At 36.8% G+C, this 24,434-nt stretch overlaps 2 protein-coding genes across 3 annotated transcripts; both read left to right on the forward strand.

Annotated features, from left to right (window-relative positions):
- The first annotated feature begins 5,171 nt into the window (after positions 1 to 5,171).
- LOC141677908 (mediator-associated protein 2) lies at positions 5,172 to 8,668 on the forward strand. Of its 2 annotated transcripts, none has more exons than XM_074484029.1 (5): positions 5,172 to 5,305; positions 6,854 to 6,981; positions 7,343 to 7,421; positions 7,543 to 7,626; positions 8,106 to 8,668. In XM_074484029.1, the coding sequence occupies exons 2-5, from the start codon at positions 6,871 to 6,873 to the stop codon at positions 8,477 to 8,479; spliced, it is 648 nt and encodes a 215-aa protein (XP_074340130.1). In that variant the 5' UTR covers positions 5,172 to 5,305; positions 6,854 to 6,870; the 3' UTR covers positions 8,480 to 8,668. The 2 variants fall into 2 exon arrangements, with proteins under 2 accessions (XP_074340130.1, XP_074340131.1); XM_074484030.1 differs by lacking the exon at positions 5,172 to 5,305 and adding an exon at positions 5,345 to 5,692.
- Positions 8,669 to 9,180: 512 nt separating this feature from the next.
- LOC141678093 (ras-related protein RABA4d-like) lies at positions 9,181 to 22,643 on the forward strand. Its single transcript, XM_074484323.1, has 2 exons — positions 9,181 to 9,749; positions 22,205 to 22,643. The coding sequence occupies exons 1-2, from the start codon at positions 9,523 to 9,525 to the stop codon at positions 22,641 to 22,643; spliced, it is 666 nt and encodes a 221-aa protein (XP_074340424.1). The 5' UTR covers positions 9,181 to 9,522.
- The last annotated feature ends 1,791 nt before the right edge of the window (positions 22,644 to 24,434 follow it).

The raw sequence follows: 24,434 nt of genomic DNA on the forward strand, positions 1-24,434 counted from the left end.
AGTTTTTTTCTCGAAATAGTATCAAGCCTAAGGATTCTATCTGGAAGAAGATCAAGAAGATCATGCCTTAAAAGAATTTTGAAGAAGTTTGGAGTTGAATAAATCTGTCTAGAGAAAAATACTCTAAGTCAAGATCTCTACAAGTCACAGATTTAATATTATAGAGAAGTCATTCGAGAATTCCAGAATGGCTTATCGAGAAGTCAGGAAAGCTACTAGAGAACTCAGAAAGATATCGAGAAGCCAAATTGAAGACATGAAGATTGGAGATATCGACAAGTCATTTTTCACTAGAGAACTCAGAGTTATTGACAAGTCTACATTCATTAGAGAACTCTGAGTTATTGATAAGTCAAGTTCCACTAGAGAACTCAGAGATATCGATAAGTCAAAATTCACTAGAGAACTCAGAGATATCGACAAGTCAAAATTTACTAGAGGACTCTGAGATTTCGACAAGTTAATTTGACTAGAGAACTCTGAGAAATCGACAAGTCAAGAAACCACTAGAGAACTAAGAGTTATCGATAAGTCAAAGTGAAGATGTGAAGACTAGAGATCTCGACAAGCCAAAGTTCTCTTATAGAGAACTGAAGACCTCTACAAGCCAAACTAAATATAGAGTACTAGAGATCTCGATAAGCCAATATACTTATCGAGATGATTGGAGATCTCGATGTACAATCTCAAAGTACAAGGTTGCAGACCAGTTCAATATCCAAGATAAACAATCAACAAACAATCCAACAGCTGGATTGGCAAGTCTACAAAAAGCAGCTTGAAGAATGTGCAAGATCAATGGCAAAGATTAACTGGCAGAGGAAGATTAAAGTAAACACGGGATGCGAAAGATATGCTAAGCCAGAAATGGAAGATCTGTTTTTCTATAAAAAGAAATGACAAGTGACAGTTTAGAAAAGCTAATAGCATGTCTTATTACACACTGTGTAAACCAGCAGTTAACTGAGTTATAAAGTTAACACTGGTCCTTAGTCAGTTGTGACAATTTAGATAAAAATTTCTTGTAACATTCTCAAGGAGAAGCTAAGCTCTTTATCAACAAAGAGCCTAGAAATTTTATAGCAAAACAGTCTTAATTTTAATATAAAATTAAGTGAGTTTTGAAGATCTGTGTTCTTTATTTTTCTGCAAGTTTAATTTCTGCATGAACACATTTCACTACAAGAATTAATTTACTTTGTTCAACCATAAACATTTAAGAAAAGCTCAAAAACAGTAAAACACATTCACCCCCCTTTGTGTGTTATTCATTTCCTAACACAAATCAAACAAATCATACATAAATATACGAATATATATATAAAAGGCTAGAAAAGCTAGAATAAGGGCTTTTGTGTGTATAGCCATTCTTGGGAGAGATCTGAGAAAAGATGTACAATCAGTTACGATTTTGAATTCAAAAAAATTCAAACTTAATATTTAATTGCTACAATATCTTAGGCAAAATTACTAACCTCCGTCATCGTTTTAAAAATACCTGAATAAAAATGTAAAAATTAATCATATATGACATGTACAGATTAAGATAAACGTAAAAGTATAGATACACATACCTCGTTTATGGTATCACATTATTCACCATTGATATCAATTTCTTCATTTTCTGCACAAAATTAAATATACATCGTCAAAATATAAGCATTTCGTTGAGACACCAGATCAAGCAGTAGGTGAACATATCTTGATTACATGACACAATTAATCAGAACAATATCTTAGGCAAAATCATTAATTCCCATCATCATTTTAAAATACAGAGTAAGATAAATGTAAAAGCATATACATTCCTCCTCCATGATATCAAATTATTCACCTGTTGTATTTGTTTATTTACTTTCGAAATAAATCAAATAAAACTAAATAATAAATATAGGTAAACAAAGAATTTGAAGATCTTTTCCAAACTAACACATAATATCGTATATATACACAAACACACACACACACATATATATATACCTAAATTAACACTTTTCGAATTAATTGATTTAGGGTTCATCATCGTTTATGATATACATAAATCACCCAAATATGAATATATATGAATATATACAAACAATACAAAAATCAAAGAAAAGGACTTATTAACTAGAGATAAGAGATAAGATGGAAACAAATCAGAAAAAAAGATAGTGAATACATTTATGGGGTGGATGCAAATTTGGGAATCAAGAGGATATATAAGAATTTAAATTTTAAAAAATTGATTGTGAGAGATGATGAATCATGAATGTTTTGATTTCACGTATAAACATTATCAATCAGTAGGTTATCAAATTTTAACAGCATTACCATATTTAGAAAGAATACAATTCAAAAAAATTCAAAATATTGAGTTGTTGTAATTAGGGAGCGGTTTAGGTGCATAAATTGATATGTTATGTTAGTTTCTATATTGGTTAAATGGATTTAAATGTGAAAGATCCATGGATATGTGTATAATATAAAGATTTATGTGTAAAAAAATAAGACGGGTCATGAATCATGGGTTGTGGGTAATTAGTGGGTAAAAGTTATATGGCAATAGTAGGCTTTAAGAGAATATAGATATAAATTAATAAATCAAAAATAGATTAACAGACTATTCAAATTTATAATTTTAAATTAAATTAAATTAATGACTAAAACCTATTTTAAATCAAATATATGTTGCAACACTAAACCAAAGAAATTATATCTCAACCTCACGCCAGTTAATCTTATTCCTAATTCTAAATTTATTATAAAATATATTTTAAATTTATATTAAAAAAATGTTTTTGAGTATAAACAATTATGTTATAAAATTTAATTTTTAAAGTATTAGAGATGAAATAGTTTCCTAATTATATCTATTTTGAATATATGGCTATAATGTATTATTAAAATATTAAAGTTTTGATTGTTTAATATTTTTTAATTATAGTATAATAATATCTTATAATTAATACGTTATAGAAAATCAAACATATACAATAACACAAATAATCAAAACTCTCGACTCCAATATTTTATTATTATTATTATTATTATTATTATTATTATTTCAGATTTGAAAAATATCAAACAATCATAACTCTATTAATAGTATAGATTATATACACATATTAAAAAACACACATTGAAAATAATGAATAATAATAAATTAAAAAGATGGGTAAGAGTGATACAGTTAAATCTCGATAAATTAATACTTCATAAATTAATAATCTTGATTAATTAATATTTTTTTGTAGTCCTGACTCGGACCCTTTAATATAAATCAATAGTTCACTAAATTTATAAAAAAATAATATTTTTATTAAAATAAATAAGTTTCATATAATATATAAATTAATAATTATATCTTACATAAAAAATAGTAGGATTATACTAAAATATACTTTTAAAATAAGACTAATTTAGTTTATTTCATTTTGAAATTAATTTATCCCTATACTTCATCTTGTATCATTTGAACTCTAGTGTACACTGTATATATTATAAGAGAAAATTATGCAATTTTATTGTTATTTTTATTTTAAGAACATCATTATCCTTATTTTTTCTTATAGGATTATACTAAGAAGTACTTTTAAAATAAGACTAATTTAATTTATTTCATTTTGAAACTAATTTATCCTTATACTTCAACTTATATCATTTGAACTCTTTTGTATTATGTATATATTATTTGAGAAAATTATGCAGTGTTATTGTTACTTAAACGGCATCCTTAACCTTATTATTTCTTTAGCTCAATAGTGCCATCTTCCTTCCGCACACTACTTTATTTTTGTTGGACAATTAATAATTCTTTCGATATATATTGCATCACAATAATCAATAACATTTTTGGGTATTTATAAATCAAAATATATATTAAAAAGGTTAAAAATATAAATTACTAGCTTTACAACCCGTGCGATACACGCGTCTTCATTAATATTTTTATATTATTTAAAATTATAATAAATTTCTTTTTGGATCATTATCTTATTAGTATATTTATAAATAATAATATAAATACTTATTTTTGGCGGGATTCAAACCTGAATTTTGGGTAGTTTATAAATAATAACATAAATATTTATTACTGGTGGAGTTCAAATCTGAGAGTTTTAGTAGTATATAAATAATAATATAAATATTTGTTATTGGCGGGGTTCGAATCTAGGAACTTGAATTTTAGTATTTAAATATAACGATCCTGATCACTTGCTTGATTTAAAAGATCTGATGTACCATGCATATATTATAAGTATGGAATGTTACTGTTACTTTAAGGAAATCCTTATTATTTCTTACAGGATTATATTAAGATGTACTTTTAAAATATGACTAATTTAATTTATTTCATTTTGAAACTAATTTATCCTTATATTTCATCTTGTATCATTTGAACTTTCGCGTACTATATATATATGATAAGAGAAAATTATGTAATGTTATTGTTACTTTAAGGACATTCTTATTATTTCTTTAGCTCAATAGCGTCATCTTCCTTCTGCACTGCTTTATTTTCGTCGGACAATTAATAATCTTTTCGATATATATTGCATCACAATAATCAATAACATTTTCGGTATTTATATATCAAAATATATGTTAAAAAGGTTAAAAATGAAATGTATCTTTCGATAAATTAAAAAATTATTAGCTTTACAACCCGTGCGATGCACAAGTCTTTATTAATATTTTTATATTATTTAAAATTATAATAAATTTCTTTTTGGATCATTACCCTATTAGTATATTTATAAATAATAATATAAATATTTATTGTTGGCGGGATTCGAACCTGAATTTTGGGTAGTGTATAAATAATAATATAAATATTTGTTGTTGGTAAGATTCGAACATGAGAGTTTTAGTAATATATAAATAATTGTTGTTGGCGGGGTTCGAATCTGGAAAATTGAGTAGTATATATATTTTTAGTATTTGAATCTCGGTCACGATCACTTGATTAAAAAAATCTAACGATCAAAAATAGGGATAACCAAACTAACAAAAAAAGTATATCAAATTATAACCTATTAATACTATTAGTCTACTATAGATAGATTGATATATTAATAATTATTATATTATTAATATATTAATTAATTAATAATTTTTACCGATCCAGATAATATTAATTTATTGATATTTACTCGCACCCAACTTATGACTTGGGTATTTGACCGGGTAAAATTTTGGATGGGTATTTTGATGAACCTTGGCTAGAGAACGGGTATTATTATTCCCCTTCACCCAATTGGTTCTTTTCTATTCAAAGGGTTGCTCAAGTTTGCGTCGGCGCCATTACACAACACAACACAGGGTCACCTCTCTCTCTCTCTCTCTCTCTCTCTCTCTCTCTCTCTCTCCCTCCCCCCTCCCTCCCTCTCTCTCTATGCTTGATAATATCATTTTATGTTATTCTAGATTTTTAGTTTTTAGTGTTACTTGGTTCCCCCCTTTTTGTATTCTGCAAGTTGTAGCTGCAAGTCTTGGATTTTATTGTAAAATTTTGAAACTTTACGCGTTCTTGATATATATTGCAGTTATCGGGTTCTGTTTATCTTCTAAATTTTTACAATTTATGGTGTTGAATACTCATCTTTTATGTTCTTTCCAATTTTTTGGTTTGAGTAGCTGTACCTAATTGGTTTTGTGTATGAACCTTGCTCGGAGCCACACCGGGTTTTTAGTGCTCTCGTAATTACAAGTAACGGTTTTGATTTTTGTTAGTTATTTCCCCATTTTCAACTATAATGGAAACACTATTATCAGTAATTTTAATGTATAAATTGCGGACATATTTGTGTTTCGTTAGCTACATTTGTAAGAGAGATGTTGTGTGAATATTTGTGAGAGCCCTTTGATTCTGCAAAACGACATTAAGAAGGTGAGATGTATAATATATATGGTATGAGAAGGGTGATTCATTTAGTGCCTTAGAATGCATAATTTTTACACATTGCATCAGTGTCACTTAATGAGATACTAATTAATTGTTTCTTATGTCCTCTGATCCAAATTCTTATATCAAATATTGGACAGAGAGTGTGAAAATGTGATAATTAAATTCTTATCTTGCTATTAAATAACTGATGGCTCATCCAAATCTCTATAAATTTTTACGCATGGTTGTCACGTCGATGAGTCGAGGCGAGTCAACGGACCTCCTGCTAGTCGACTAGTCGACTAGTTGTTGACTAGTCATAGACTAATCGACAAAAAATAATTATATTTTTATAAATTAAAAATACAATACACACACACACAAAAACATATGTATATATATTTTATGTATTTTAGATTTCTAAGTTCTAGGTTCTAAGTTCCAGCTCCTTCCACAATGTTTTATTTCAGATTCTAAGAAATTAAGAATTCGACACTTGGAGAGAACGATGAAAAAGCTAGAAAAGTTAACAAATATTAACAAAGAAAAGTACTTGCAATTATGTGAAATATGTAACAATTGATTAATAACAGTTGTCGATACAGCTGTGATGTGATGTGGTAGTGCAGCATGCAAAAAAAAGTATGCAAAAAAAAAATATATATACATTCAGCAGCTCGACTAGTCGACCGATTAGTCGACCAGACGACCGAAATATCGGCATTCAGCTAGTCGACATGTTGAGTCGACATTCAGTCACCGCTTAGTCGACTAGTCGGTCGACTAGTCGCGACTAGTCGACCGACATGACAACCATGTTTTTACGCTTGAATACCAAGTGAATCTGCAAAGCAACATGCAACAGTTTTTTGCTATTTATTTAAGTTTATATGGCGTCATGATTATCCTAGTATGCAATACGATTTTTTAACTTATCTTGCTTATGGTTGTTGATTCTAGTGTATTGGTTATTTTGTTGAGTAGTTACACCTGCTAGTGATATGGGATACGAACCTTCTCCCGAGTTTCAGGAAAATGTCAAGGATCCACTTGTTGAACTTAAGCTTACAGACTCTTCTGAACTCTGGCTCATTCAGTGGCCTCTTAATCAGGCAATATTTCGTTCCCTTGTGCTACCCCATTTTATATTCTTCAGGCAAAGTATTGCTTGCCAATTTGAGTATGAAAAATGTCTAATGTACATTTGACAACAATTTGACAACCATTAGAAGTTCAATAATGTTGCAGTCTATCGTAATTTCATGTTGAAATAAAGTATATAGCTAGTTAGGTTTTTGGGGTTTCTTATGAGGGCAGATGAAGTTCTTTTCATACAGGTTTACATACTTGATTCTATGTGGCAAGATTGTTTTAGTGGTAACTCAGTTGAATTGTTCTCGTCTGCATTTAGGGTTTGTAACTTGGTGTTACATGAATTTCGTGTAATGTTTTCTGTTTATATTGGATTTATAGACTCCTGATTTTGATGGGCAAGAAGTGACACTGAAACTTCATCATGATGGACATTTGGGAAGTTTTGAAAGTTCTTCTGGTAAACTTTATTCATGAGATACCGTCCTGATACTTATCGTATTAACTTTCTTCCTGGAACAAAATTTACATGATTTTTAAGCAGAAAAGTCGGAAACACTGAATTGTTACTCCTGTGACAGGAAAATCATATGATATTGTGAGTTTTGCATCCCAGCATCCAGATGCGACAGTTTTTTCATCTTCTACATCAAAAACAGAAACAGGTAAGTTGCACATGTATTCAGATTACATGTGTATATATTCTATATTTACTTCATGGCGACTTTGAATTGGGCTCTAAAGTTAATTTACTTTATCTGCATTAGATTTTTTTTTCTTTTGATATATATTTGCATTAGAAGTTGCTTGGTCATATTTAAGCACTAAATTATTTAAATTTACGGTTGCACATGTGCTATGTTCCTTCAGTTATTATGCATAATTTACTTATATGTATAAATAAATTCTCCCTTGAATTTTATTATCCTAAAAGGTCATTCCTTTTCAATAGCACGCTGCACTCTCTTTGTATATGTACTTCTGCTGTAAGCAAGATCTATGAGTAGTTATGCACATCTTACTTTTTTGCTTGTATTGCCTATGAAGTTTAGGACTCTGTCATATATGTTATATACTTTTGTCTGTGATACTTTGAATATCATGGATAAATTTTTCACTGTTGTTGGATTTGACATATTGACAGATGGTAAGAGTGACATGTTGGCAGTTGGTAAGATTGCAAGGCGTGTTTCCTTTGTCCATTACCCAGAGCCTGATGAACTTGAGGAACAAAATCCAAATAATTTGAAAAAGATGTATGAAAAGTCTGCAACTTTCACAAACTCATCGAAACGTTTTGCTACTCCTTCACATAGTAGTAGATCGAAACATTTGCACTCTGGAAGTGGTTTAACATCTACCAGTCATGGTTTAAAGACTCCAAAAAGAAAGCGTGGTGATGAACCTACTAAATCTAAAAGGCAGCGGGCTCAGGGTACAGATCAAAGTCAAAGTGTAGCATCAGGATTATTGGAACATTCTGAAGAAAAAAAATCAAAGAAGAGAAACAGTAAGTGACGGAGAATTAAAAATCAAGTTCACTATTAAAGATCAAAACAAGTCTAGGTGTTTTTCTTTGGGTTGTTTCATTAGGTGTATGGTTCACACATTTATGGCTGTTGCCAAGTTGGAGTTTTGTTTTTCTTATGGATGTAAGGTTATTCTGGTAACATCTTCTCATATAAAACAATTCTAGAATTTGCTGCATTCTCTCCCTGTTTCTTTGTTGGTTGCTTGATTGCTTCCTGCTTTTACTGGAAACGTACTGGCTGGCTTATGTAAAGCATCAGTTTATTGGGATATATGTAACTTTCAATCTGGTTTTCATTTAAAAATATTTATTTAATGTTGAAATTGGCTATTTTGGCTTTATCATTATTTTTTATTATTATTTGTTTTAAAACTATTGAACTAAGAAAATGGAGTTATCAAAGACAATTTTGGTTTGGTCGGTGTAAGTAATTAAATTTATAAGTACTACATTTGTTTTCAAAAAATTACTACTATATTTGGCATAGTAAAATTTGTTATTTTCATTTTCAGTGGTCAGGAGATAAGTTAATTTTGATTTATATATTTAATGTCAGAACAAAATTTTATGTTGGTGTAATACAAATTAACTTAAAGAAACATGGGAAAATGAAAATGTTGCAGTGGTAAAAATGTATGATAAAAAGGCCGTTAATGATGGGGGTACTAACCGTTTTTCCCTGACTTTTTCTTTGAGCTTTTTCTCCAGCATTCATTCTTTTCTTCCTCTTTATCTCCTCAGAAAGTACACTGAAACCCTAACACATTCCATCCCCTGTTGTTGTTTCCTTTAGATCTTTACAGAATAATCATTTCTATTTTTTTTTTATTTTTTTATTTTACCACCACCCGAACACTTTGAATTTACATGCATACATTTGATCATCACACTTCACGCATTTTACATCAAGTCTTGTATTGCATGGATGACCAAGATTTGGCTGTGTCGTAGATGTTACCTGATGATGAGCAGATTTCATATTTGAGTTTTGAAATTTGATTAAATTACCCGGCATTGCGTGAAGGGTGAGATGTCGAATTCGTCTGGAGATTTTAATACAAAGATTGATTATGTATTCAAGGTTGTGCTAATAGGGGACTCTGCAGTTGGGAAATCACAGTTGTTGTCCAGATTTGCTAGGAATGAATTTAGTTTAGATTCAAAAGCTACGATCGGGGTTGAATTTCAGACCAAGACCCTTGTTCTTGATAATAAGACCGTCAAGGCACAAATTTGGGACACTGCTGGCCAAGAAAGGTCCGCATTTCTGTTCTTCGTGCATATCTTAATTTGTCTTTTGAATAATCATATCGCCAAAGATGCCCGGCTGATCCATGAAAAATGGTTATCTGTGATGTCTTTGTATAAACGATTAGGTGTATACATTTAGAATTTTCTACGATGCAATTTAGATGGAATGATAGTACTAGTTATTTAGGCATGGCCTTGATCCTTTCTGTAGAATATATGATTTGTGATTTAAAATGGTAGTCTATTTTAAAGAAAAAATACAAGATCATATGATATGGTTATACACAGAAAACAAACTAAATGAGTAGATGTTGCATGGATTTACTGGTAAAAATTGAATTTCTACTTGTTCAGAGTTGGATTGACAAACATTACGAGGCCTCTGAAGGACCAAAACAGGAGCTGATCCAACCTGAGAGTTATGACAGATTAGTTGGTTGAATAGGAAACTACATTCAGTTTCAATCATGTCGTGGAAAAATATGAGTCCATGACTTGTAGATGTTGATAAGACGCTCAATGTATTATGGTGTTATGGATTAAAACTACTATATATAATTGCTGTATTTAATACTAAGGAACGTGAGCTTCGAGGCTCGGTTTGACTGCTCTTGTGTTTCGTGACTCAATCTGCCTTAACAAGATGCCTACGTACCTTGCTGATTGCCAAGGATCAAGTCAAAAAACGTAGTTCTGATTGGTGGGGGTGAGACCCCTTATATAGATGTGGGAGTCCTTGAATTGGACTTGGTATAGGAGACTTGGTGGATAAGCCTCTGAATTAGGATAGACTTAGGAGTCCTAGGAAGTAGGAAGCTGATTCCTTATCCTTTTAGGTCCCCTTGAGGCTAATCTCTAAGGACTTATATCCTTATCGGGACTCTTTTCAACATCTGATTTCTCCCTTATTAATTAATTACGAAATTAATTAATAATCAGGGCTTTTTGGGCCTTTTTTTATTCCACCAGGCCTGATCTGGTCCGTCAGGCTTAACCTCTCTGGTCTGAATATTATACATCTTATTATTGGGTCCAGCAGCCCATTATTAATAAAATCAGGATTTATTTATCCCTATCATTTGCCCCCCAACTTTTGGGAAACATTGATTAGGTTTCACAGAAGTTAAGTCTATTCGTTCCCTTACAGGGTTTCGTTCTTGCGTAAAGTGTGGAGCGACCTACACGTTTACAACGAGTTTTTCCTTTTATTCAGGAATTATTTTGATTTCCAGGAATTTTTCCCTTATTTCCGGGATTTTTTCCCTAATTTATGGATTTTTCCCTAATTTTTCTGGGATTTTTCCTCATTTTCTGGAATTTTCCCTAATTTTTCTGGGATTTTTCCTTATTTTCTGGAATTTTCCCTAATTTTTCTGGGATTTTTCCTTATTTTCTGGAATTTTCCCTAATTTTTCTGGGATTTTTCCTTATTTCCAGCCCTTTTTTCGACCAGGATCCTAGTCGAAATTTCGACCTGGATCCTAGTCGAAAATAGGGGTCAGCCTTATCATCCCGGTCGAAGGATTTCGACTAGGATCCACGACCTGGATTTCGACCAGGATCCTAGTCGAAATTTCGACCTGGATCTAGGTCGTCAATTCCCCACTTTTAGTTTCTGATTTTGAGCCCTTCGACTAGGATTTCGACCAGGATCCTAGTCGAAATTTCGACCTGGATCCTGGTCGAAAATTCTTTGGTTTTCTTGATTCCTGGTCGAAGAATTTCGACTAGGATTCACGACCTGGATTTCGACCAGGATCCTAGTCGAAATTCGACCTGGATTTTTAATCCTTATTTCTGTAAAATGCTTGTCTAATTCGACCTCATTCCTAGTCGAAGTTTCGACCTCAATTCAGTTCTATTTTTTCCGCTTTTTTCGTGAATCTAGTCGAAAAATTTCGAGCAGGGATCACGACCTGGATTTCGACCTGAATCCTGGTCTTTTTTCTCCGTTATTTTCGGGTGTCTGCTCGAAAGTTTTTGAGCAGGATTCACGACCTGGATTTCGACCTGAATCCTGGTCTTTTTTCTCCGTTATTTTCGGGTGTCTGCTCGAAAGTTTTTGAGCAGGATTCACGACCTGGATTTCGACCTGAATCCTGGTCTTTTTTCTCCGTTATTTTCGGGTGTCTGCTCGAAAGTTTTTGAGCAGGATTCACGACCTGGATTTCGACCTGAATCCTGGTCTTACATCTTTTTATTTGGGCCTTACATTTTTTAAGGCTAAAACTGTATTTTCCAAATCCTAATTGGATTTGGGCCTGGATTTCTCTATTGGGCTTTATCAAATATTACTGGGCCTCTTTATTGGGCTTTATCAAATATTACTGGGCCTCTTTATTGGGCTTTATCAAATATTACTGGGCCTTTTTATTGGGCTTTATCAAATATTACTGGGCCTCTTTACTGGGCTTTATCAAATATTACTGGGCCTCTTTACTGGGCTTTATCAAATATTACTGGGCCTCTTTACTGGGCTTTATCACACCCTGTTTAGAATGCCCTAGAATTCCTAGGAATATTCTGGAAGATGCTTTTTCCTGGGCTTTTTCTCATGGGCCTTTGTTCTTAATGGGCTTTTTGTCCCTTCAACTTCTTTTTCCTCCTATATAAAGGAATGAGGAAAGGTCACTACTCCTCACTTCCTCATTTCTTTGTTTTCTTCTTCATTCTCCTGCTAAGATTCTCAGAGCAATAACAGCAAGTCGGATCTCAAAGCCTTTCTCAGGAGTGCTTTTTCAGGTAAGATTTCTCCCTTTGTTTTTTGTGTTCATTTTTCCATTGTGTGCCATTTTAAGACAGCCTATTTACGTGCCTCATACCTTTTTCAGATGGCTGACAAAAGAATGACTCGTTTGGCCAAGATGAACGTGGCTAGAAAGTCCAATGATTTTCCTATTCGATCGAGGTATACTTCCTTAATCGACATGATCAACACTCGAGGGGACGAGTATCCGTCTGATGCGCATCTGGACGCACACGATCATATCAGCGCCTTACGGGATCCCAAGGAGCTGGAAAAGTTGAGCGGCTGCTTCAAAATCAAAGAACCTTTTAAGCTGGTTCTTGCAGGTCCGGCCGACAGGGCCTGTCAGTGGAAGAAGGACGCGCTATGCGTCTATAGGGATACTCTAAGGGCAGGTATTAGACTCCCTTTTCATCCATTCATTCCTTTACTTTTGGCTGATGTAGGCATCAGCCCTTGCCAGCTTCCCCCCAATTCCTGGAGGTTGATCCTATGCTATCTGTCGCAATGCGCCAAGCACAGCATCCCCACATCTGTTGCTGTTTTCAGGAAGATTTTCCAGTTCAAGAACAGCCCCGATAAAAGTCCGGGTTGGGTTTCTATCAACCAACGCCCCACTATCCCCCATATTGTGAATGGGAAATCCATCCCTGACAACAATTTGGGGTGGAAGAAGGATTTTTTGTTTATAGTTTGGGAGGGTGGAGACTGGGGTTCCCTATTTCGATCTTCTTTTGGGATTGCAGTGGATGGGAGCCCAAATGACATAGCTTTGTCTGAGGAGGAGGCTAGAGGTTTCAACCTCCTGACGCAAGACAACGGCACCTCCCATTCTTGGGATCTTATCCGGGAGACTGTCCTGGTAGAACGCGGCCTCTCGCCCGTTCATAAGAAAAGTAAGTTCCTACCTTCATCTACTTTATTTCCTGCATTTTTATTCCATTAGTTTTCAACTGACTTTGCTTGCCGCAGTGGCTGAGAAGATTGAGGAGGCTACGAAGCCAAAGGACCTGGAAACGACCAGGATGAAGAGGGCTGGGAAGATTTTCAAAGATCCTAGGCTTGGTGGTCGCTTCCCTGAGTTCCTCCTTCAGGCTATGGAGCCAAATGAGGAAGGTCCCAGCCAGGTTTTGCGCACCAAGCAGAGGCCAGGGGCCTATTTTCAACCTGCCTGGGGGATCCGGGGCAAGGACTCAATATTGGGCAGCACAGCCCTGTCCAAGGAATGGTCCAAACATTCCATCTCTCCGGTGGACTATCAAGACTTTGTCCTCCAACAGGACTTAGAGGGGAACGAGCTTTTTGGAGCCCAAGCCCTGGCGACAGTACGCATTTTACTTATGCCTTTTACACTTTTCTTTTCATGCTTCTTTTCTAAAGTTTTGCTATTTCTCTTGCAGGCTAACGCCCATTTTCAAGGGGCAATTCACCAAGCTAAGGCTTGGAAGGTTGGCTTGGAAGATGCCAACAAGAAGTTGGAGGAGGCCAACCAAAAAATTGAGGCCCTTGAAGCTCAATTGGCTTCTTCCACTTCTGACCTGGAGACGGCCCGGGCTGAAAACGTAATCTTGAAGGCGCAGAAGGACAAAGCCTTTGACGGCTGGATGGATACCCAAGAATTCAAAGACCTGATGGTGGAGCATGACGCCCTTCTTCACCCAGTCAGCTACAAGGAGGGTTGGGACGCTGCTGTGGAGGCTATCCAGGATGAGTTTCCCGAGATCCTTGAGCAGTCGCCCTTTCCCTGCCCTGTGCGGGTTCCAGAGCTTGGAGGCGTTACTGAGAAGCTTGCTGGCATGATCAGGGATGGAGAAGAGGAAGATTCTTCTGAGGAGGAACTCGAGCCTGCTACTAAGAAGGCAAGGGTGGAAGAACCTTCAAAAGTAGTGCCTCAACAGCCATCATCTCCTGCAGAGGGAACTTCCACAGGGACTTCGGAGGGTTCGACTGAGACTTCTGAAGAGACGACTGAAACTTCCGAGGAGTCGTCGGATAGTGGTTCTGAAGAATCTTAACCTTCCAAGGCCTAATTTTTTTTGTATATCTTCTTTATGAACTATATTTTTATCAGAAGTTGTTACCCTTTGGGGTTAAATTTTGTATGTTGTTCCTTCGGCCTCTTATCATTATAGTCTTAATGTGTGTTTAAACATCCTTTAGATAGAAATAACTTAAAACTCTTTAACATGAAGTCTGGTTTTTCAAAACCTTACATAGCATGGGTTCGACCCTAATCAACAATAACTTGACAATGTAAATTCTACTGGAATAAAAAATCCTACGCAAGCAAAGCTTCCAGGTGCTTTTAAACCTACTTGCCATAATGACAAGTGAGAATCGTACTTCGCCTATCCTACACGTAGTAAACCTTCAGGTTTTGTGCGTGCCAGGTCCTCGGGACTTCAAAACCATCCACAGTCTCGAGCTTGTAGGTTCCTCTACCTTGAACACTCTTGACTCTGTACGGCCCTTCCCAATTTGGGGCAAGCTTCCCTTTTTGTCCTACACCAGATGCTTCTATCTTCCTCAAGACTAGATCGCCTTGTTTAAAAAACCTTTCTTTAACCCTTAGGTTGTAGTAGAATGAAGCTTTTTTCTGATATTCTACTATCTTTGCATGTGCTTTATCTCGCACTTCGTCGATTAAATCCAGGGCTAGCTTCTGCCCTTCCTCATTTTCTTTCTCATCAAAAGCCTGAATCCTTGGAGAAGAATGTGATATCTCCACGGGAACTACTGCTTCTGCCCCATATGCCAACATGAAAGGGGTCGCACCTGTCGTGACTCTACAGGTAGTCCTATATGCCCATAATATGGGAAGTATCTCATCCACCCAATTATTTCTTGACTTCTCGATCCTCTTCTTTAATCCGTCCAGAATTATTCGATTTGCAACTTCTGCTTGCCCATTAGCTTGTGGGTGAGCGACAGAGGTGAACCGTAACTCAATTTCATTTTCTTCACAGTACTTCTTGAATTCCTCATTATTGAATTGCGTTCCATTGTCAGTGACGAGGATACGGGGAATTCCATATCGGCATATAATATTTTCCCACAGGAATTGTGCAACCTGCTTAGTTGTGATTTTGGCCAAAGGTTTGGCTTCGATCCACTTGGTGAAATAATCAATGGCTACAATCAGAAACTTCCTTTGTGCTGTGGCCATAGGAAAAGGCCCTAGAATATCCATCCCCCACATAGCAAAGGGAATAGGTGAGTTGATAGAGGTCAGCATCTCGGGGGGTTGTCTGGCGACTGGTGCATGCTTCTGACAACGATCACACTTCTTTACATATTCTTTGGCATCAGCCATCATTTCTGGCCAATAGAAGCCTAAACGAGTTATCTTATGAGCCAAGGCCCTGCCCCCCAAGTGTTGCCCACAAATGCCTTCATGCACTTCCTCGAGAGCCAAGCGTGCCTCATCGGGCCTAAGACACCTCAAGTAAGGAACCACGAAAGATCTTTTATATAGAATCCCATCTATCAAAGAGTACCTTAGTGCTCGAACAGTTAACTTCCGTGCCTCAATTGCATCGCTTGGCAACCAACCGGTCTGAATGTGAGCCTTGATGGGATCAATCCATGACGTCCCCAAGCCTACGGGAGCTACAAGTTTAACATCTATGCTTCGTGTCTTCAAAACACGGAAGTACACACTTCCTGAACTTTTTTCAATCTCAGATGAAGCAAACTTTGATAGCGCATCTGCTTTAGCATTTTCTTCCCTTGGAATGTGTTCAACATGGCATTCATTAAATTGGGTCATCACAGCCCTTACTAGGCGAACATACTTTGCCATCGTATCATCCTTTGCTTCAAATTCTCCCTTTACCTGGGATATGATCAACTTCGAGTCTCCACGGACCTTTAAGTTTTCGACTCTAAGTGTCCCAGCTAGACCAAGGCCAGCAATCAGGGCTTCATACTCTGCCTCATTGTTTGTGGTTGGGAAGTCTAGCTTCATGGCATACTCAATTAAGAATCCATCAGGGCTTTGCAAAACCAACCCTGCTCCACTGGAATTTGTTTTTGATGCTCCATCAAAATAGAGAACCCAATATTCTTTCTCCTTGTCCCCATTGTCGACTCTCTTTTCTTGAGGTGTGGTATCTTCCTGCCCCCCGACTTCTTGGTTGGGTATGGTACATTCCACCACGAAGTCAGCTAGTGCCTGGGCTTTTATGGCCATACGTGGCTTATACTTGAGATCGAACTCTCCCAACTCTATTGCCCACTTAATTAGTCTCCCACTTGCCTTGGGACTGTGAATGATATTTCTCAGTGGCTGATTTGTTAGCACTTCAATTTGGTGAGCTTGAAAATAAGGACGCAGCTTTCTTGAAGCCATCACCAAGGCTAAAGCGAATTTCTCAATGGCTGAATAATTCAACTCAGCACCATGCAAAATTTTGCTGACATAGTATACGGGTTTCTGGACTTTCAGTTCCTCCTTAACCAACACCGCGCTCAAGGCGCTTTCTGAAACAGCCAAGTACAAGAATAAAACTTCACCCAAAACTGGCTTGGCCAACAACGGGGCCTGGCCCATATACTTCTTTAACTCTTCAAATGCCTTCTGATTTTCCTCACTCCATACAAAGTTTTTAATGTTCTTTAATGACTTGAAGAATGACAAACACTTGTCTCCTGACTTGGAGATGAATCGCCCTAGCGCAGCAACCCTTCCTGTGAGTTTCTGAACATCCTTGACAGTTTTTGGGGGTTCCATGTCCAGGATTGCCTTTATTTTATCGGGGTTAGCCTCAATTCCCCTCTTTGAGACCATCAATCCCAAGAATTTTCCAGATCCTACTCCGAAGGCACACTTCGTGGGATTCAACATCATCTTGTGGTACCTCAGGACCTCAAAAGCTTCCCTCAAATGGGTTATATGATCAATCTTTACTAGACTCTTGACTAGCATGTCATCAACATAGACTTCCATAGTCTTCCCAATAAGATCCTTAAAAATTTTATTCACCAACCTTTGATAGGTGGCTCCTGCATTCTTGAGACCAAACGCCATAACAAGATAACAATAAACACCAAAGTCAGTGATAAATGATACCTTTGGAATGTCATCCTTATGCATTTTGATCTGGTTGTATCCGCTAAATCCATCCATGAAACTCAACATCTCATGTCCAGCGGTGGCATCAATCAAAGTATCAATTCTAGGCAGCGGAAAACAGTCTTTGGGGCATGCATCATTCAGATCGGTGAAGTCTATACACATCCTCCACTTTCCATTAGCCTTCTTCACCATTACAGGGTTTGCTAACCACTCCGGAAATTGAATCTCCTCAATGAAACCAGCCTCTAAGAGCTTTTCCACTTCCTGCTTTATAGCCTCTTGTCTTTCCGGGGCAAAATTTCTTTTCTTTTGTTTCACTGTCTTCCGGCTTGGATCCACGTTTAACTTGTGGGTAATTAACCCCGGGTCTATGCCTGGCATATCAGCTGCTGACCATGCAAACACATCACTATTTTCTTGCAAAAATTTCACTAACTTCCCTCTAAGGGGCTCCTCTAATGTAGCTCCGATGAAAGTCATCCTCTCAGGATTCTTGGGATCTAAAGGAACCGAAACCAATTCTTCTGCTGGCCTTCCTCTATTCTCATCATTTTCTCGAACATCCATATCTTCAATAGGAAGAACCTGCCCCCCGACTCCATCTGCCCTCAAAGAGGCCACATAACAGCTTCTAGCCATTTTTTGATCTCCCCTCTCTTCTCCAATCCCATTTCGGGTGGGAAACTTCATGACTGAATGGTAGGAAGAGGGGACTGCCTTGAAGGCATGTATCCCTGTTCTCCCCATGATAGCATTATAAGTTGAACTAGCCTTTACCACCACAAAATCCAGCATCTGCGTTGCTTTCCTTGGCTCCGTACCTATGGTGGTTGGTAATTTAATTATCCCTTCCACAGGACATTCTACTCCAGCAAATCCATATATCGGCATGTCGGTTGGTGTCAACTGGGAGTCGTTATACCCCATCCTTAGAAAGGTGTCGTGGAGCAAGATATCCACAGAAGCACCATTATCCACAAGGACCCTCTTAACCGGGCTATTTCCTATTATCGGCGTTATGACCAGTGGGTCGTCATGGGGAAACTTCACACCCTCTAGGTCGGAATCATCAAAAGCCAATGTTACTTCTGTCCTGGCCCTCTTCGGGGCTTCTCCAACAATATGCATAACCTCTCTAGTATATGCCTTTCTGGAATTTTTGGACAATCCAGCAGCAGTTGGACCTCCAAAGATCGTGTTTATTACAGGCCCTCGAGGTCTCGGCCCTCCATAAATGGTGTTTATAACTGGTCCTCTAGGTTGGGGATTCCGCCCCTGATCATCTTGGTCCCTCCTACGATCTTCAAAGTTCTTCCTTCCATTATTGTTTCTGTCTCCTCCATCTCCAGTATACTTGTTCAGCCTTCCTTTTCGAATCAAAAACTCAATTTCATCTTTCAACTGCCTACACTCATCGGTGTCATGGCCAACATCTTTGTGAAACCTGCAATACTTGCCCTTATCTAGCTTGGCGGGATCAGCCTTCAAGGGCTTAGGCCAGCGAATATCTCTGTCATTCTCAATCTCCATCAAAATCTGACTTCTGGGGGCATTCAGCTTAGCGTATTCAGTGAACTTTTGCCCAGGTCCTCCCTTCTTGGGGGTTGAATCAGGGTTTTGTTCAGTTCTAGGATACTTATCCTTAGCGATGTACTCCAAATCAGTTTTTCGTTTCTTGCCTCCAATGGGCTCATTACTTACTACGGTCTTCCTCATACTCTCTTCAACCTTGATATACTTCCCTGCCCTCTCTTGGAGCTGCAACATGCTCTCAGGGGGTCGTTTGGCCAAAGACATCTTGAAAAACTCATCCCTAGTTCCTTGTTGCAGCGCTATCATGGCTACCTTATCATCAAGGTCTGGGACTTTTAAAGCCTCCTTTGTAAAACGATTTAGGTAATCTCTTAAGGATTCTTTAGCTCCCTGCACAAGACTCATAAGAGATGCTGAACTTTTCTCATGGACTCTTCCACTGATGAATTGCTTAATAAAAGCCTGACTTAATTCTCTGAATGATCCAATAGAATTTGGGGGTAGGCGACTGTACCATCTTTGAGCCATACCCGACAGGGTTTGAGGGAAGGCCCGACATTTTATAGCATCATTCACGGGTTGCAGCAGCAGTGCATTAGAGAATGTCCTAACATGATTAGCGGGGTCTCCCGTGCCATCATAGGCTTTGATAGTGGGCATCTTAAATTTTCTTGAGATATGGGCATTCATTATCTCTTCTGTGAAGGGTGGAGTTGGATCATCAGGATCTCCAAGGGGAAGGAGATTGGTTGGATCAGTTCTTGGGACAGCAGCCCTTCTTCTTACCGGACCATCCAGGTCTATGATAGGAGGAGGATTTCTCCCCCTAGGAGGTATGTGGGGTCTGGTGGCTTGGTAAGCCTCCAAATCACGCCTCAGCCTTTGGACTTCAGCCTCATGAGCCCTGATCTTTTCCTGCACTTCTTGGGGATTCGCCCCTGGGGTGCTTTGGGGGCGTTGCCTTCCATCGGGCATTGGCTCTTTTCCAGGACGCCTCCTTCTCGGGGCCACTTCATCATCCGAAGATTCGGAGTCTCTCTCAGTGTATGGACCAGAAAATTCCCGATCCTCAGGGATAGGATCCAAACCTCGTATATAGGGGGGCGACCGCCCTCGTGCTTCGCTTCGCCCAGCATATCCACTTCCTCCAACCTCAGGGTGAAGGGGCATCCCATAAGGGGGGTTAGTAGTAACAATAGTTGAGTATTCATACCCGACGGGTCGAGAATTCACAGGTATATGTATTTGTTGAACTTGAGGATTCGTACCTTGAACAGTCGGGGGAGTTGTCCCTTGTGGCTGAGGATGAGTTGCCCCTGTCTGGACTTCCTCCTGAGTAGATGCATAAGTTGAATGGGGAGGAACCTCCACGGTTGATGAAATCACCTGGGTTGTCCCTGATGGTGTTCCCTCCTCCAAAGTGCTGGTTGTTCTCCGTGTTCTCGCCATGGTTGTTGTTGCGTGATTCCCACAGACGGCGCCAAATGTTATGGATTAAAACTACTATATATAATTGCTGTATTTAATACTAAGGAACGTGAGCTTCGAGGCTCGGTTTGACTGCTCTTGTGTTTCGTGACTCAATCTGCCTTAACAAGATGCCTACGTACCTTGCTGATTGCCAAGGATCAAGTCAAAAAACGTAGTTCTGATTGGTGGGGGTGAGACCCCTTATATAGATGTGGGAGTCCTTGAATTGGACTTGGTATAGGAGACTTGGTGGATAAGCCTCTGAATTAGGATAGACTTAGGAGTCCTAGGAAGTAGGAAGCTGATTCCTTATCCTTTTAGGTCCCCTTGAGGCTAATCTCTAAGGACTTATATCCTTATCGGGACTCTTTTCAACATCTGATTTCTCCCTTATTAATTAATTACGAAATTAATTAATAATCAGGGCTTTTTGGGCCTTTTTTTATTCCACCAGGCCTGATCTGGTCCGTCAGGCTTAACCTCTCTGGTCTGAATATTATACATCTTATTATTGGGTCCAGCAGCCCATTATTAATAAAATCAGGATTTATTTATCCCTATCATATGGTTATAGCGAACTGACTTCAACAATCCCTAGCTCAAAACCACAAAAAAGGGACAAACTAGCTAGGCGCTTCTCTCTTTTAGATTTATCTTAATTAGATTTATATTTCCCCTGTTGCACCAAAGTTAAAATGCAGGTGCTAAAGCGTCTTAACAGAAACAGTAGAAGCTTAAAGTAGAATATTGTTTCTGAAAACATCTGTGTAAAAGAATGGCAATATTGTTTCTGGAGCAGAATCTTAACTCCAAAATAAAGGCATAATAGCTGCACTGGACTAAGAGCTTTCTCCTGTATAATATGTGCATTTGCATGTATGATTATCATCTCTCTATGGTACACGTTTGTGGCTTAGCAGAATAATGAGAATAGTTTAGATGTTCATCAGGAACACTGACAGTATCACATGTACGGGTCAAGCCAGATCAATTTTCCAATTACACTTCTTTTAGATACCATAGTTCAACGTTGTATAGTATAGGAGTCCTTAAATGATGATTCTTGATGTTTATTATGTATATAATTAGTTAGTATCAATTGGTACTTTTCCAGACATTAGGCTTGAGAAGACAAATATCAACCTCTTCAAGTTATGATGTACACCATTTTTGGCAATTTCAAGATGTTACTGACAAGCCATACATTTTGAATTTCCTCTGGTGTAAACAGGTCTCATTAGGTTGTAATGAATAAGAAGTAAAATTTTGTTGACGCTTTCAACAATCTGGCCTGAATTAACATATAATCTTTCTCAAATGATGGCTATCCAGTGGCTGGTATAGTAGTTTTAGTTATCTTATAGTGGGCTTGTGCATAGTTTATCTTCCTTCTATCCTCCCTCTAATATGTTACTGGTTGTTTAAGTAATTGGATACTCTACATTAAGATTCATGTAATGATAATAGAGATTAAATAAGATGGCCATTAATCTAATTTATTTTCTATATGTCTTAATAATCGTGCTGTATTGATGCTTTACTATTTCAACTTTTAACAATAATCCATTTGATGGATAACTAATTCAAGGTGCACATGTAAGATAGCCGACTGAACATCATGTAATGTAATTTCAGGTACAGAGCAGTAACAAGTGCATATTACCGCGGTGCAGTGGGGGCAATGTTAGTATATGACATGACAAAGCGTCAGACATTTGACCACATTACTGGCTGGCTTGAGGAACTAAGGGGGCATGCTGACAAGAACATTATGATCATGCTCATCGGCAACAAGTGTGACTTGGCAAGTCTTAGAGCAGTACCAACTGAGGACGCCCAGGAGTTTGCAGAAAGAGAAAACTTATTCTTTATGGAGACGTCAGCCCTCGAGGCAACTAATGTCGAGACTGCATTTCAGACAGTTCTAAAAGAGATATACCGGATCGTAAGTAAGAAATCCCTTGCTGCTAAAGATATAGACTATAGGGCGGCGTCTCTCAAGGGGACTAAAATAGTGATCCAAGGCCAGGAGTCAGATTCTAGTGGAAAGAGTGGTGGTGGTTGTTGCGCCTAGTAATCCCCTTCTTCTACCTTGCGTCTCATTTCCTCTTGTCTGGGAATATATGTTAGTGTCTTAGCCTAGGATATTATGGCCAAACCGAAAGTTATTGTGTAGATTAGTATACATTAAGATAACATCTTTAATTTAGGAACAATGTGCATGAGTATGGTGCTACAAAAATGTGCATATGCTATATGTTGAAATTCTTTCAAAGCAGACCTTCACATTTCAGCAAACTACAACTCCCATGCTTAGCTATTCAGCTACCTCCCTCTAAAAACTAAAGTCCCATATTTGTCCCTCTAGTAGCTTGTAGCTACCTTGCAGGTAACCCAAATAATAAACAGTGTTGCCAATTAAGGAGGCAATTCAATCGCCTGTTACAAAATTGTTAAGTTACCGGTTTGGCTAGTGGCCGCCACTATAGACGAGCAAAACTTGCGCCTAGGGCTCCCTGCACTTAAAGGCCCCTAAATTTTCAACTCCCTTTAGTATATATATATATATATATATGAAATTGCATGACATACATATGTTAGGATCGGATAAACTGATTTCAATTTAGGCTCCACAAATCTCAGAGTCTGCCAACAAACCCGCCTAAAACTCAAAGATGTTAAATGTGCCAACTGCCAAGTATGTAGGTTAATATAAACTCCATGATGAGTGATAAGAAAGCATATTTTGGCGCGAATAAAAACTCGAAAACAACAAGTAGATGTTTTTAATGGGGACATGCATAATGCTTTATGAAGATATTCTGCAAGTAGATAGTCACAAGCAGATACAGAAACCACATATAAAAAGGTTGCCTATGCACAGGCCCATCTAACGCTTGTCACCCCTATATTCTTTCTTCCTTATCCCTATCAACAACCAAGACTCTTTCTATTTTAACAGCCTTTGAAAGTGCTAATTGTCAACCAAATCTTTATCATTCATTCTTTCAACCAAGCTTTTGTCGATATCAATTTCAAATATTCACTTTGGATAAATGTCATTTCGTTTTTATTGGTAGTCCGTTACAAAATTTAAATTGCATACATTTCTTGTACTCCAACTCTGGACCTTTTGTTATATCGAGATGAAATTTACTGAGACGAGCATGTTAGTGAAGACGAATGTATGCCTAAAGCTGAAGTTTAAAGTGATTTTTGATATTAAGCCAAAAAAATGTATATATGCTTAGGAAGTTAAGTGTTCAAAACTTAAAATAAGTAATTTATTAAGTGAGTTGATAAATTTATAAATGTGTATACGTTATATAAGTGTTTAATAATTTCACTTATAAGTTATATTTTTTAAATAAATAAACTAAAATAAATAATTTTTAATTTAAAATTATTTTAATTCTTATATTTTAAGTTAGACTAATATTTAAAAATATATATTTTATAACTAAAATTAATAAAAAAGTGAAAAATTAAAATATGTTAAGAAAAATATAAGGTACTAACATTCAACTTCTAAGTTTAAGGTTCTAAATTCAACTTATAAGTTTATAAGTTGTAAATTAACTTATAAGTTATTTTGACAAATATTTGTCGATAAATTTTGGCTTATAAGTAATAAAACTGATTTATAAGATTTACCAAATATGGCATAAGCAGGTATTTTTCTAGACAACTTACTTTGTTTTTATATATTTTTTTAATAAAAATTAATTACATCATTTTTAAATGAATGGTTCACCAAAAATTTTTATTTTAACATTTTTAATAATTTATAACTTAAACATAATACACAATTACCCAAACATATAATAACATAAAATTTTCACTTTTTACTTATCAATTTAAATAA

Source organism: Apium graveolens, chromosome 8, assembly GCF_009905375.1.
Source record: "Apium graveolens cultivar Ventura chromosome 8, ASM990537v1, whole genome shotgun sequence".
Lineage (NCBI taxonomy): Eukaryota > Viridiplantae > Streptophyta > Magnoliopsida > Apiales > Apiaceae > Apium > Apium graveolens.